This window comes from Electrona antarctica (genome assembly GCF_951216825.1).
Source record: "Electrona antarctica genome assembly, chromosome: 12".
In the NCBI taxonomy this organism is placed as follows: Eukaryota; Metazoa; Chordata; class Actinopteri; order Myctophiformes; family Myctophidae; genus Electrona; species Electrona antarctica.
In genome coordinates, this window is record NC_136793.1 from 8,519,404 (window position 1) to 8,532,304 (window position 12,901).

The 12,901-nt window shown below is 47.1% G+C and overlaps 1 protein-coding gene across 1 annotated transcript in view; it reads left to right on the forward strand.

Annotated features, from left to right (window-relative positions):
- Positions 1 to 12,901, forward strand: part of trpm3 (transient receptor potential cation channel, subfamily M, member 3) — a gene marked incomplete at both ends in the record, with an annotated part of 426,331 nt that overhangs the window by 384,013 nt on the left and 29,417 nt on the right. The window contains 2 exons of the mRNA XM_079516029.1: positions 5,365 to 5,493; positions 11,520 to 11,771. Coding sequence (XP_079372155.1) covers positions 5,365 to 5,493; positions 11,520 to 11,771 — 381 coding nt within the window. The remainder of the gene's footprint in view (positions 1 to 5,364; positions 5,494 to 11,519; positions 11,772 to 12,901) is intronic.

The following is a 12,901-nucleotide window of genomic DNA, read 5'->3' on the forward strand; positions in this document are numbered from 1 at the left end:
TTCAGATGGGTGGGCGGAGGCATATTATACTTTTTGGGGTCCTTGACATGAAATATTGAGCACCACTGATACAAAAACATAAGGTTTTTCAGGCCTACATGGGTTAAAACCCATTTAGACCGTGGGACGTGTGGGAACGTCATCAATAATGTACACACACACACACACACACACACACACACACACACACACACACACACACACACACACACACACACACACACAGGTCCTAGCGCATTTTCATTTATATCAAACGATTTTTTTGGGGAGTTGGCCTCTCCTTCTGCACCTTCTACTCCTTGCTCTTCACACATGCGCGCTGCCGTTCACTTCCCTGTGTGTACCGCTCACAAAGAATCCCTCATATCTGCTAATCCAGGGAGCTCTCCGTGGTTCTGACCAGATGGATATACTGTACTAAGCTCTTCATTTCTGACTTCATTTCTCGTTCAAAATATGAACGCGAGGGATCATTCAGCGACTCATATCGTAATGATAGCGAGGTAAGCAAGCAAAAAACATGTCTCCCGGTTTTTGTCCGGAACGGAAGGGGGGTGGGTGGGGGGGGGGGCTTACAGAGTAAAAGCGGCCATATCTGCGCGGCACCCCGAGCTGATATTTTGAAAGAAATCCCGGCGCTGATTGTGTTAAAGCTGTGCCCAACATCGGGCACAGCATCAACCTCTCATCTCCGCGTTTAGCCTTTACGACAGCGTCACACAAGAGCATCAAAAGTATAGCAGATCTACAAGCTCGAAAAGGTTTCCACCCGCCAGAGACGATTCATTTACTAACCCTAATAGGAAGGTTAGATGTGGTTGTGAGCTTGTAGATCAGTGATTGTCGCTATACACGACGTCCTTGTGTTACGAAGTAAAACATGCAGGGGCTTAACCCATTTAGACCTCAGGACGATTCTACAAATGTCTTCTAAATCCTGACAGTTTTCGAAAAAACCCTATGTTTCTATGTCAGTCGTTCTCAAACATTTAACATACAACATTATGTTCATTTAACCAGTGGCGTGCACAGACATTTAGAGGGGCAGGTGCTCAAGGAAAAAAAAGGGCACCTTGTGCAGCGCGTGGAACCGGCCGGTTGCCTAAATAGTGTGAGATTTATAGATTATGGGGACTAAATAATATATTAGAAGCTTTTTATCAATAATTGATCAATGTCACCATGGTCCACATACTGTACAGTGTACACTGTACAAAAAATATATATATATATATATATATATATATATATATATATTTTTTTTTTAAGGGCACATTGCCAAAAGGGCAAGGGACAGGTGTCTATCTGTGCACGCCACTGCATTTAACCCTGTAACACCCGGATTAATTTCTACTTGCAAAAAAGAGATTTCAACCTTACTACTACCCAGAATGGGTTAAATGAATAAATCTAGTTGATGACCTCGATTTCAACCTTACTACTACCCAGAATGGGTTCAATGAATAAATCTAGTTGATGACCTCAAGTACTCCGTTAAGACACTTTAAGCTTCTTGAATCCAGAGTGTGACGTGCTTGTGCTTTGAGTGAGAGATCCTTATCCGGTGTGAGTCACTTTTCAATTGCATTGCCTGTATTCATCCAATATGAGCCCGTTTGAAATCCACTTTGAATTGTATAACGGCTCAGCGCTGACGAGGACAGCTTCGGCAATGGAATGGAGACAATGTTTTAGCAGCGGCCATGCACTTGTCACACACCCTGCACACGCTGTGCAATTATACATTCACTAGGCTTGAACACTCTTTGTCAGTATATATGTTTTCCAAAGCAATGGAGATTGGGTGAAATAATTAGAAATTAGAAAGCGACTCGGACTGACTAGCCTCGGAAAACCAGACATTTTTATTTCCAGGGAGAGAAAAAAGGTCTGGGGCCGAGTCCACTTCAATTCGGCATACAGTAGGGCATTAAGCAACTAGTCGACTAGTTTACTAGTCGACTAGTAAATCCACTAGTCGACCTTGATGGTACTAGTCGACTAGTTGACCGATTTTGTAGGCCTCAATATCAGGTAGATTATAGTTATAGTCACCAATGTACACAGTTTTTAAATGTACAAATATTATTTCTTTTTTTTCTTTTTTTTTAAACATAAAAAAAGGTGGTTTAACTAGTCGACTAGTAAACTAGGCAACTAGTCAACTAGTAAAAATGACTAGAAGTGAATGCCCTAGCATACAGTAGCGGAAGCGCCACTCACTCTCTGCTGATTTCTGATCGTCTGCACCATTGCTAAATTGACGCACACACGTACACACACTCCTCTCTCTCTCTCTCTGTCGCTCTAATTAATTAGTCTCATGTCATGCAGCTGCGTGTAGTTTCTCCCGGCGGATCCTGCCGGGAGCTGCCTATGCCATAGAAAGCATAGGTGATTTCCATTCTACGGACTGACTGACTGACTGAATGGAGGTTGACTCTGTCAACCTGGGGGAGGGGGGGCAGCGGACTGACCTCATGCTTCCTGCTATGCATGAGGAATCCAAGCTGCTTCTTTTCACCTGACAGGGGGGAGTTTCCTTCCCCGGCCGGACGTAGCGCGTGGAAGGAACATTATTTCGACCAGTTCCTTTCCCCTCCATCAGGCGCCCCGGCTGGCCAGGGGGAGGTAGTTTAGTGACCAGGAGAACATGCAAACTCCACACAGAAAGGCCCTTTCGCCAACCCCACCTCGGGTATGGGCACTGGTGACGCGGAGGAGAGAACACGCCCCCAGCGCCCACAGCGTCCCCAGCGGGAATCGAACCCAGGACCTTCTAGCTGTGAAGCACCGTGCCCCATTTGTAGTATTTATTTTAAACATTTTAAAATAGTTCAACTAACCGATCTATCGACACATTGTGAGCTTGTAGATTGACTATTTGAACTATTTTAAAATATTTTAAAAAAATGGCTGCGTGCAACAAAGGGCCCTCTGTGTTTTCTCGTAAATTATGCAAAAAGTTAAAATATTGAGATAATAGGTTTCTGCCTGACAGCAACAATATGTAATTATTTTGTTTGTTTGTTTTTTCAATCAATTAGGCATAGTTTCACTCTTCTGACAGTATTTGAAATGCTGCTTCACTTTACTATCTCATCTCGTCTCTCTCTCTCTCTCTCTCTCTCTCTCTCTCTCTCTCTCTCTCTCGCACACACAAGATAATTCATGACACCTCGCTCGCGCTTGGCATGCAGGAGAGTGTAATCCACACAGTGGCGGTAACAGTGTTAACACCCCAAACGCCCGGGGTGTATTTGTAACCATTCAATCAGAGTGCCCAGTGATTTGCAGCTACGGAGCCCTTTTCAAGGTTCACAGGGCGCCATCTTGGATGTAGCTGAAGTAGCTTGATGTAGCCAAAACACCCCCGAGGGGATCGACAACAACGGGAAGTATGTTTACGTCTAACGTGACTAGCGACGGGACCACGATGTGGGCCGTCAAAAACAGAATCTTTGGTTAGAATTGGACGGATTGATTCACTTTTGAAGATGTTTTCTTCTCATCCTCTAAAATGGAGGGGGACCATGCACTTTGGATGACGTCCCAGCCGGAAATTACATTGAATGTTGCCCAACAGGCGCTCCCAGCCTGTGGAGCGGTGCGCTCCCAGCCTGTGGAGCGGTGCGCTCGGTTATGATATCATCAATGTTCCGTCCTGTGATTAATCTCCGTCCTGAGCGCTTGAGCGTGACTATTGGATAGGACGGAGACCTCCGTTCATGCCGCTCAAGGTGTTAACAGACTGTAATCCCGGCAGAGTGGCAGTAACAGTGCTGTGAATCAGCAGGCTTTGTGTAAACCTGTCAAGGGAGAGAACATTGTGTGTCGGCTGGAAACTGAGTGGCCGACGTGTTAAAAGGATCCCTGGCTGATTAGACTCATAAACTGCGTTTGTGCCAAGTTAAGAGAATTGGAGCGACGGCGTGCGGCCTGTATAGCTCCCGGGGGGCCCTCATATGGGCCTGGGGGGTCCCTGATATGGGCCCGGGGGGCCCCTGATATGAGCCCAGGGGGTCCCTGATATGCATGGCTGCCACGTGGGGAGAAATACGGACATGGGGAAGACATACATTTTGCAGTAATTGAGTTAATGGTGAACCCATGACCTCAGAGAACAAAAACTAAAAAGCCATCCTCCGAGGGACGATAAAGGGACAATAACGGACGTTATATGAATTTGATTTCCAGGCTATTTAAAATAGCCTGCATGGGGAGTTGTCCTATAATAATGGCTTTATAGATAGAGAGTGGCTAATGAAGTCATATTCTACAGACTATGATGGGAGGATGAAGGCATGTAATATAAATGGGTGATGGTGAGGTACCAATGTTGTTTTCGTCGACGGAATTCTTTCGTCGACTACCTTTTTTCACTGACGAAAACTAAATGGAAACTAAATGACAGCCCATGCATCCAAACAGAAAAGTCCTATCTGATTGCATTAAACTGTCAGGATCTGCCTTCTGTGTGTTGTGTAGGTGTTCCTGAATCTTATTTTGAAGTGATGCTTTTGTGTTTCCTGTCCTCCTTTGTAGTAGTTTCCTGCCTTGTCTCACCTTCCCTGATTGTTGGTTCTTTGTTTCACCTGTGTCTTGTTTTCCCCTCAGCCAATCCTTGTGTTGATTTGATTTGAGTTCACCTGTGTCCTGTTAATCTTGTGCCTATTTAAGCCCTGTGTTTGGTTGTGTTCTCTGTTGGATTATTGTATTGTCACCCTAGTTCCTAGTCTGTTTTATGTTTGCTAGTGTTGCGCTACTGCAGGTCTTTGTTTGAATAAAGACTTCTAAGATCCTGGCTTCCTTGCATTTGGGTCCTGCTTGAAAACCACCCCTGACAGAATAGGCTGTTGGATTATTCTGTCAGGGGTCAGGGGGACAAGGCAGGAAACTACTACAAAAGGAGGACAGGAAACACAAAAGCATCACTTCAAAATAAGATTCAGGAACACCTACACAACACACAGAAGGCAGATCCTGACAATACAACTTTAAACAATGTTAAACTCACTTTGAATGTTGCTTTGCCACTCAATTTGCCACTCGATGTGCCATTCACTTTAGGCATGCGCATACCCTTTATTGGCTGGGGCAGAGGCTGGGAAATTCTACAGGTGAGGGGACTTAGGCTCATTAGGCCCACTGGCAAAGCCTGACCAGAGCCTTTTGTGGCGTTCCTGGACAACGGTGTATATATACCACCGACTCAAGGCCCGGGCACTGCACTCCGTGTGGTGGTGTGCTCAGGAACGTGTGCGTCAAATTTGAAGTCGGCGTGGTGAACGGCTCTCGAGTTATACGTGAATGACAGACGTACTGAAGCGTCCATGTCGGTGTTTGTCTGTCTGTGTCCACCAGATGGCGTATGTGGGCTACCTGATGCTGTTCAACTACATCGTGCTGGTGAAGATGGATCTGTGGCCGTCGTCTCAGGAGTGGATCGTCATCGCCTACGTCTTCACCAACGCCATCGAGAAGTGTAGAGAGGTGAAGCGCACGCACACACACACACACACACATATGGGAGGTGCAGCGCACGCGCACACACACACACACACACACACATGGGAGAGGTGCAGCGCACGCACACACACACACACGAGAGAGGTGCAGCGCACACACACACACACACACACACATGGGAGAGGTGCAGCGCACGCACACACACACACATGAGAGAGGGTGCAACGCACACACACACACACACACACACACACACACACACACACACACACACGTGAGAGAGGTGCAGCGCACTCACACACACGTGAGAGAGGTGCAGCACACACACACACACACACACCCATGCAGCTTACTGTGTATTCTATAATGTCTGAGAGGGTCGGAGACACTCTGCTGCGCGTCGTGTCTCACTACGCCAGCCAGTGTTGTTTTCGTCGACTAATACTATGACGAAAAATGTCCGTCGACTACCTTTTTTCACTGACAAAAACTACACATAAAAACAAAATATAAGCCATGATGACTAAGACTAAATATACTGACAATTTCGTCAACAAATAAAAACTAGACTAAAATGTTAGGAAGGAATAGTGGACAAGAGATCCAGTATAAATAACTTGGTTGCATTCTGAAAATCGCCAATCTACAAGCTGTAAAATCAGTCATTACGACGGCATCAACGCCCACCAAAAGAAATACAATTTGGTCGACTAAATCAACTGTAGATTTAAAAACTAAAACTAGACTAGCATTCCAGGTGACTAAAATGTGACTGAAACTAAATGAAAACTATAGAAGAGACTATGACTAAAACTAAAATCAAAATGTGCTGCCAAAAACAACACTGACGCCAGCCATTATAAAACACCCGGTAACCTGAGACCTCTTGTGGCTTATTGCTTTAGTCAACACTCCTGTGAGACTGATGGTGTCTGTCTGTCTGACACACTGTTATACTTTAACCCATTTTCGACTGAGGTCGATTACGAAAATTCTGTGTCAGTGGTGCTCAACATTGTTCATGTCAAGGACCTCCAGAATTTCCTGTATTTGGCCACTGACCCTCCATCTCAAAATATGTTGTTCCAGCCCCCCCCCCCCCAGAAGCAAAGATGTTAGTTCAAAATATATATTCAAAGATTTGTTCCACATTTTCACCACTTTAAAAAAATTAACAGATCTAGCGCGGCACTCGGTGCCACGCTATGAGCTTGTAGATCTGCTATTTTCCAATGGCTAAAAGTATAACAAACAAAACACCAAAAGGGGTTCCCGTTCTGAATGTGTTAAGACTGATGGTGTCTGACAAGACAGACAGAGTGCTAGACTTTTATGGAGCTTTTTCTGGTGCTGTTCTGTTCTCACTGTGGGGACCCGACAGGATGGAGCTGTTCTGGTGCTGTTCTGTTCTCACCGTGGGGGACCCGACAGGATGGAGCTCTTCTGGTGCTGTTCTGTTTTCACCGTGGGGACCCGACAGGATGGAGCTCTTCTGGTGCTGTTCTGTTCTCACCGTGGGGACCCGACAGGATGGAGCTCTTCTGGTGCTGTTCTGTTCTCACTGTGGGGGACCCGACAGGATGGAGCTCTATTGGTGCTGTTCTGTTCTCACTGTGGGGACCCGACAGGATGGAGCTCTTCTGGTGCTGTTCTGTTCTCACTGTGGGGGACCCGACAGGATGGAGCTCTTCTGGTGCTGCTCTGTTCTCACCGTGGGGGACCCGACAGGATGGAGCTCTATTGGTGCTGTTCTGTTCTCACTGTGGGGGACCCGACAGGATGGAGCTCTTCTGGTGCTGCTCTGTTCTCACCGTGGGGGACCCGACAGGATGGAGCTCTATTGGTGCTGTTCTGTTCTCACCGTGGGGACCCGACAGGATGGAGCTCTTCTGGTGCTGTTCTGTTCTCACTGTGGGGGACCCGACAGGATGGAGCTCTTCTGGTGCTGTTCTGTTCTCACCGTGGGGGACCCGACAGGATGGAGCTCTTCTGGTGCTGTTCTGTTCTCACCGTGGGGGACCCGACAGGATGGAGCTCTTCTGGTGCTGTTCTGTTCTCACTGTGGGGACCCGACAGGATGGAGCTCTTCTGGTGCTGCTCTGTTTTCACCGTGGGGGACCCGACAGGATGGAGCTCTATTGGTGCTGTTCTGTTCTCACCGTGGGGACCCGACAGGATGGAGCTCTTCTGGTGCTGTTCTGTTCTCACCGTGGGGGACCCGACAGGATGGAGCTCTTCTGGTGCTGTTCTGTTCTCACCGTGGGGGACCCGACAGGATGGAGCTGTTCTGTTCTCACCGAGGGGACCCGACAGGATGGAGCTGTTCTGTTCTCACCGAGGGGACCCGACAGGATGGAGCTCTTCTGGTGCTGTTCTGTTCTCACCGTGGGGGACCCGACAGGATGGAGCTCTTCTGGTGCTGTTCTGTTTTCACCGTGGGGGACCCGACAGGATGGAGCTCTTCTGGTGCTGTTCTGTTTTCACCGAGGGGACCCGACAGGATGGAGCTCTTCTGGTGCTGTTCTGTTCTCACTGTGGGGACCCGACAGGATGGAGCTCTTCTGGTGCTGTTCTGTTTTCACCGAGGGGACCCGACAGGATGGAGCTCTTCTGGTGCTGTTCTGTTCTCACTGTGGGGACCCGACAGGATGGAGCTCTATTGGTGCTGTTCTGTTTTCACCGTGGGGACCCGACAGGATGGAGCTCTTCTGGTGCTGTTCTGTTCTCACTGTGGGGGACCCGACAGGATGGAGCTCTTCTGGTGCTGTTCTGTTTTCACCGTGGGGGACCCGACAGGATGGAGCTCTATTGGTGCTGCTCTGTTCTCACTGTGGGGACCCGACAGGATGGAGCTCTATTGTTGCTGCTCTGTTCTCACTGTGGGGACCCGACAGGATGGAGCTCTATTGGTGCTGCTCTGTTCTCACTGTGGGGACCCGACAGGATGCTGTTCTGTTCTCACCGTGGGGACCCGACAGGATGCTGTTCTGTTCTCACCGTGGGGACCCGACAGGATGCTGTTCTGTTCTCACCGTGGGGACCCGACAGGATGCTGTTCTGTTCTCACCGTGGGGACCCGACAGGATGCTGTTCTGTTCTCACCGTGGGGACCCGACAGGATGCTGTTCTGTTCTCACCGTGCGGACCCGACAGGATGCTGTTCTGTTCTCACCGTGGGGGACCCGACAGGATGGAGCTCTATTGGTGCTGTTCTGTTTTCACCGTGGGGGACCCGACAGGATGGAGGAAGAAGAGAGATGAGAGGGTCGATGACGTACCTGCACTCCTCCAAATGGATCGATGTCTGTGTCAGTCAAAGCGTGATGCCGTTCTGTGTAAAGGTTCTCTTTGCAGCTGACCGTTGTTGAGTCCTTTGTTGTACACACGGTGAAACATGCCATATGATCCTTCAATCAATTCAACTGTTCTTCATGTACGGCCATGTTCCTTGCTCCGTTGTTCACTAAACGCTGCTTTGTAATCTGCGTTACAAGCGGTACTTTGTCGCAGTTTCATCAGAGCTATGCCATACAGGGGCGACTGTGGCTCAGGAGGTAGAGCAGGTCGTCCAATGATCCGTGGGTCTGTGGTTCGAATCCCGGCTCCTCCTGTCTACATGTCCTTGGGCAAGACACTGAACCCCCATATTGCTCCCGATGTGCTGGTTGGTACATTGCATGGCTTCCGCCGCCATCGGTGCATGAATGTGTGTGTGAATGGGTGAATGTAAAGCGCCTTGGATAAAGGCGCTATATAAATGCACCATTTACCATTTACCATTTACCACATGGTGCCAACGCGTGTATTGTGGGAGGAGTGTTCAGTGGGTGACTGATGAGCGAGCCTATGACAAAACAAAACAAAAACCCAGTGTGTACGCAACACACGCAGCAAGCAATGCGGAGCCAATAGAGTGGCTGGCTGACCATAATCTGTACCAATGATACAGAGATATATGTAAATGTAGCCACATTCAGTAAGACTAAAACACTTACTCCCGCCAATCAGGCCCAGATTAACAATGGAATTTACTGGAGCTAAAAGTGCACTCCCACATGCGAAAGCCACAACAAACAAAAACCTCCCTGTCCTTTTGGCATCTGCCACTTGAGTTAAGGTGATTTGATCAAGAAGTTATATAAAACTGTTGCGAGACAAAGAACCTGAAAACCTACTTCCATATACAGAAACATGGGAGGAAGTAGAAAAAGTAGTACAAGTAAAAAGAAAAAAAGAAACAAGACTGGGCACCCCTGGGGTAGAGTGAAGGAGAGAGTGAGTCAGTGAAGGAGAGAGTGAGTCAGTGAAGGAGAGAGTGAGTCAGTGAAGAGAGGGACAGTGAGTCAGTGAAGGAGAGAGTGAGTCAGTGAAGAGAGGGACAGTGAGTCAGTGAAGGAGAGAGTGAGTCAGTGAAGGAGAGAGTGAGTCAGTGAAGAGAGGGACAGTGAGTCAGTGAAGAGAGGGACAGTGAGTCAGTGAAGAGAGGGACAGTGAAGAGAGTGACAGTGAGTCAGTGAAGGAGAGAGTGAGTCAGTGAAGAGAGGGACAGTGAGTCAGTGAAGAGAGGGACAGTGAGTCAGTGAAGGAGAGAGTGAGTCAGTGAAGAGAGGGACAGTGAGTCAGTGAAGGAGAGAGTGAGTCAGTGAAGAGAGGGAGAGTTAGTGAAGGAGAGAGTGAGTCAGTGAAGGAGAGAGTGAGTCAGTGAAGGAGAGAGTGAGTCAGTGAAGAGAGGGAGAGTCAGTGAAGAGAGGGAGAGTCAGTGAAGGAGAGAGTGAGTCAGTGAAGGAGAGAGTGAGTCAGTGAAGAGAGGGACAGTGAGTCAGTGAAGGAGAGAGTGAGTCAGTGAAGGAGAGAGTGAGTCAGTGAAGGAGAGAGTGAGTCAGTGAAGAGAGGGACAGTGAGTCAGTGAAGAGAGGGACAGTGACCCATAAGGGTCCATTTGGTTCCAAACTATCATTTAGCTGGGGACCCCCTGGAACTCCCTCAAGGACCCCTGGGGGTCCCCGGACCCCACTCTGGGAACCACTGGAGTACAGTACAGTACAGTACAGTACACTCTGTACCTGCTTTGTGTCTGCAGGCAGGCAGCCATTCTCCCACTGTTCCCTTCAACCCGTACCGTACCGTACACAAGGACTTGTGGCGATAAAGAACTACTTGAGCCTGGTCTGTGCTCCAGACAGGAGAAGACAGAGAACTCTAAAGTGACTCTAAAGAGGAGCTGGAAGGATGTCTTTCCGATGGGGAGATACCTTATTGTGCAGCCATGGCTCTCTCTCTCTCTCTCTCTACTCACGTAGGAATTGAAACGCATTCATCATTAATGTCAGAGCCACTCGTCTCCATGCACCTTGGTGTGATTGTTGAGCTCATACTGCCCTCTTGTGGCCAGCACGGTGTAATGCAATGCACATGCAAAAGATAAGTTTGATTCTTTCTGTCTATACTTTGGCCCTCCATCGGCTCATTTGTGCTTTCTGCGCCAGCATCTTTCTTTAGTACGTCCACGTATATAGGTCGGTGTGGGACGTCCTCTCGAACGATGCCTGTGTGTTGGTTCCCACAGTACAAGCTTTTTGGCTTTTTTTAGTCGACGAAAACAACACTGACTGAAACAACACTGAAACAACACTGGAACAACAATGGAACGATCTACAGTCCAGACTAATATTGGCTTTGAAATTTCCCTTGATAAGTTTCAAAAGGATCATCGTAGATGTACAGTCCAACACCTGCACATGTTTGGATATGTATACTAGCCTATGTTCATGCCTAGATATTTATTATGTCGGCTCAGATCGTGTATATTGTGTATTTTGCCCTGCTACTAAAAAGTAGGACTTTGGTGACTGATTTATTCATAGGTACTTTAAGGTGTATTATGGATGTTGTATTTGCTGGTCCAAAATGTAACATTGACGATGGTGGTATTGAAGTGCATAATTTTGTTTCTGTCTCTTGGCCAGTTCCCACTTGTAAAAGAGACACAGTCTCAATGTGTTTTTACTGGTTAAATAAAGGTTAAATAAATTCCCACCCCCATCACCCAGATCCTGATGTCGGAGCCGGGCAAGCTGCTGCAGAAGGTGAAGGTGTGGCTCCAGGAGTACTGGAACATCACGGACCTCATGGCCATCCTCATATTCAGCGTGGGCATGGTGCTGAGGCTACAGGAGCCCCCGCTCATGAGCTACGGCCGCGTCATCTACTGCGTCAACATCATCTACTGGTACATCCGCCTGCTCGACATCTTCGGAGTCAACAAGTACCTGGGACCCTACGTCATGATGATCGGAAAGATGGTACGTTTTAGTATGTGTATGGATATATCATAGAATATATGTGACCAGATTTGACTGAGAGCCCGCCCGCGCAAATTCCAACTTTTCACCAGAAGAGAAAAACTTTTTTCTTTTTTTCCAAAATGAGTTAATAGCATAGGCAGACTCTTCACATAATAGAAGAGCATGTCTGAAATATGTGTCAGAGCTGAAATCGACATAAATGCTTAAACATGTAGCTAGGTGTAATGTTAGAGACCACAGAAGTGAACCTTTCAAGCCTCTTTTCTCAACTCGCTGTTTCTCTGCAAGACATTACTCCTTAAGCCATATCTCCAAAACTGGTGGGTCAAACTGAACAACCAATATGTCAATTTGAAGCTATGATTCCCTGCTTTCATATGACTTGAAAAAAACGAAAATAAAAAAAAAGAATCCAAAAATCAGCATCAATGGGTTGGATTGGGGGGTCAGTCCCTGCTTGGCACTCGGCATCAGTGGGTTGGTTTGGGGGGTCAGTCCCTGCTTGGCACTCGGCATCAGTGGGTTGGATTGGGGGGTCAAATCAACTAATCAAATGATTCCCGAGCGGAGAACAAATTTCACTGCGGTAACGTGCGTGACAATCGTAAGACTTTTTTTTCTTTAGATGTACTTTGTGTTTCTATGTCTTTCCAGATGATAGACATGATGTACTTTGTGTTTTCCAGATGATAGACATGATGTACTTTGTGTTTTCCAGATGATAGACATGATGTACTTTGTGTTTTCAGATGATAGACATGATGTACTTTGTGTTTTCCAGATGATAGACATGATTTACTTTGTGTTTTCCAGATGATAGACATGATGTACTTTGTGTTTTCCAGATGATAGACATGATGTACTTTGTGTTTTCAGATGATAGACATGATGTACTTTGTGTTTTCCAGATGATAGACATGATTTACTTTGTGTTTTCCAGATGATAGACATGATGTACTTTGTGTTTTCCAGATGATAGACATGATTTACTTTGTGTTTTCCAGATGATAGACATGATGTACTTTGTGTTTTCCAGATGATAGACATGATGTACTTTGTGTTTTCCAGATGATAGACATGATGTACTTTGTGTTTTCCAGATGATAGACATGATGTACTTTGTGTTT